Source organism: Leucoraja erinacea, chromosome 4 (genome assembly GCF_028641065.1).
Source record: "Leucoraja erinacea ecotype New England chromosome 4, Leri_hhj_1, whole genome shotgun sequence".
Taxonomy (NCBI): domain Eukaryota; kingdom Metazoa; phylum Chordata; class Chondrichthyes; order Rajiformes; family Rajidae; genus Leucoraja; species Leucoraja erinaceus.
In genome coordinates, this window is record NC_073380.1 from 4837753 (window position 1) to 4839720 (window position 1968).

General features: G+C 61.0%; 1 protein-coding gene across 1 annotated transcript; it reads right to left on the reverse strand.

The window, feature by feature from the left end:
* Positions 1-285: 285 nt before the first annotated feature.
* On the reverse strand, positions 286-1628 carry mafaa (MAF bZIP transcription factor Aa). Its single transcript, XM_055633426.1, has one exon. It carries the CDS (start codon positions 1455-1457, stop codon positions 588-590), a length of 870 nt encoding a protein of 289 aa, XP_055489401.1. The 5' UTR covers positions 1458-1628; the 3' UTR covers positions 286-587.
* Between the last annotated feature and the right edge of the window lie 340 nt (positions 1629-1968).

The following is a 1968-nucleotide window of genomic DNA, read 5'->3' on the forward strand; positions in this document are numbered from 1 at the left end:
ATGAAAAAACAAAACATAAATCGGTGAGACTGCAAATGGGAGCAGTGTGGGTAGAGCAGGGGGGGGGGGGGGGGGAGGTGAGACCACTAGTCATCTCCCTCTCCCACACCCAGTGATGTCCCCACCTTGTTGAAGTCCGTGGGCAACTTTTTACAGAGTTTACTCCAGAATGTGTTTACTCCGATTCCCGCTTGCCGATGATGCCTGAAACGTGAACATAAACCAGGAGCCATGCTTTGGGGGTTTTACCCCCCTCCCCACCCCCCCCCCCCCCCCCCACCCCCATCCCCCCATCGCTCCAAGACCGTGGAACGACGGGAAACCAGCGACCATACATGTCCCGCATGAGGGCTGGTGCTTTCGGAAAGTCCACGTTGCTCCCCCAACTATTGCTATCCTCCACGTTGCTCCTCCACGTTTGTATCGGTGGAAGTCCATGCTCATGTTTGTGAGGGAGTTGCCGAGATGGTTGCATTGACCAGAGTCCCCACACGTGGATGGTTCAGTCTCTGCACCTGCCCAACAACACTGAGCGGAACATCTAGAGGACCTTCTCCTTCGCCCAACCCTGGTCCAACTGCAGCCTCTCACATGAAGAACTCGCTGGAGGAGAGGCCGTTCTTGCCGGGGTTGGAAGCGGCGTGGTCTCGGTAGCTCCTGCCCGCCACCTTCTCGTACTTGTCCTTGTAGATGTCCCTCTCCTTGGTCAGCCTGGACACCTCCTGTTTCAGCTGCTCCACCTGTTGCTGGAGCAGGGACTTCTCGCTCTCCAACATGTGTCTCTGCTGGACCCGCTTGTAGCGGCAACTCTGCGCGTAGCCCCGGTTCTTCAATGTCCTCCTCTTCTGCTTCAGGCGGATCACCTCCTCCTTGCTGAAACCCCGCAGCTGGCGGTTGAGTTCCCGAACCGACATGCTGACCAGCTGGTCGTCCGAGAATCGCTCCTCCAGCCGGAGATGGTGGAGGTGGTGGTGGTGGTGGTGGTGGAGGTGATGGGGATTCCCCTGGTGGTGGTGGTGGTGGCCGTTCATGGGGACCTCCTCGCCGGGGAACTGCTGGCCCCTGTACGCTTCCAGGTGGTGGTGGTGCGGGTGGTGGGACTGCGAGCTCCCGATCAGCGCTTCCACCGCGTCCTCGGGGGTGAGGCTGAGCGCCTCGGGGTTGAGATGTTGGGGATAGTTGGTGATCCAGTACAGATCTTCAAGTTGCTGAGTCTTGGCACTGCAGCCGCTGCCCGGGCTGGCTGCACACAGGCTGGGAGACGAGGGCACCGAGCTACACGGGGTACTGATGGGAGTGGAGGACAAGGAGCCGGCAGGGTTCAGGCGCTGGCAGTAACGCTCCGCCTCGCCCGGCTCCTTCTTCACCTCGAACTTCATCAGGTCAAAGTCGTTCACGTACTCGATGGCCAGTGGGCTGCTGGGCAGCTCAGCGGGCAGTGCCAACTCTGCCGCCATGATCACTCATATACACACACACACAATGCACAGCCCGCCCGCCCCGGACAGGGGGAGAGAGGGAGAGAGAGGGGGGGGAGAGAGTCAGATAGGGGTGAAGGGGAATAAAGAGGGTAGGGGTCAAGAGATTAGAGGGGGTACAGAGAGGAGAGAGGAGGAGAGAGGGGGGGGGGGATAGAGAGGGAGGGGGTGGGAGAGAGGGAGGGGGGGTCAGACAGCGTGGGGGGGGGGGGGCAGAAGGGGGTAGAGACGGGTGGGTGAGACAGAGGGGTGGTAGACTGTGTCAGGAAGGGGAGGGGAGTAGAGTCAGAGAGGGGTGGAGGGGAGCAGAGAGGGTAGGGGAGCAGAGAGGGTAGGGGCCAAGAGATCAGAGGGGAGATGAGAAAGAGAGGGGGGGGAGAGAGGAGGAGACAGCGAGATGGGGAGAGAGAGGGAGGGGGGAGAGGGGGAGAGGGGGAGAGTGAGAGGGTGTGGGGAGAGGGTGAGAGTCGGGGTAGAGGGGGTGAGAGCG

Excerpts from the sequence above, each read along its gene's own strand:
- mafaa (XM_055633426.1), bottom strand. The coding sequence starts at position 1,457 with ATGGCGGCAGAGTTGGCACTGCCCGCTGAGCTGCCCAGCAGCCCACTG.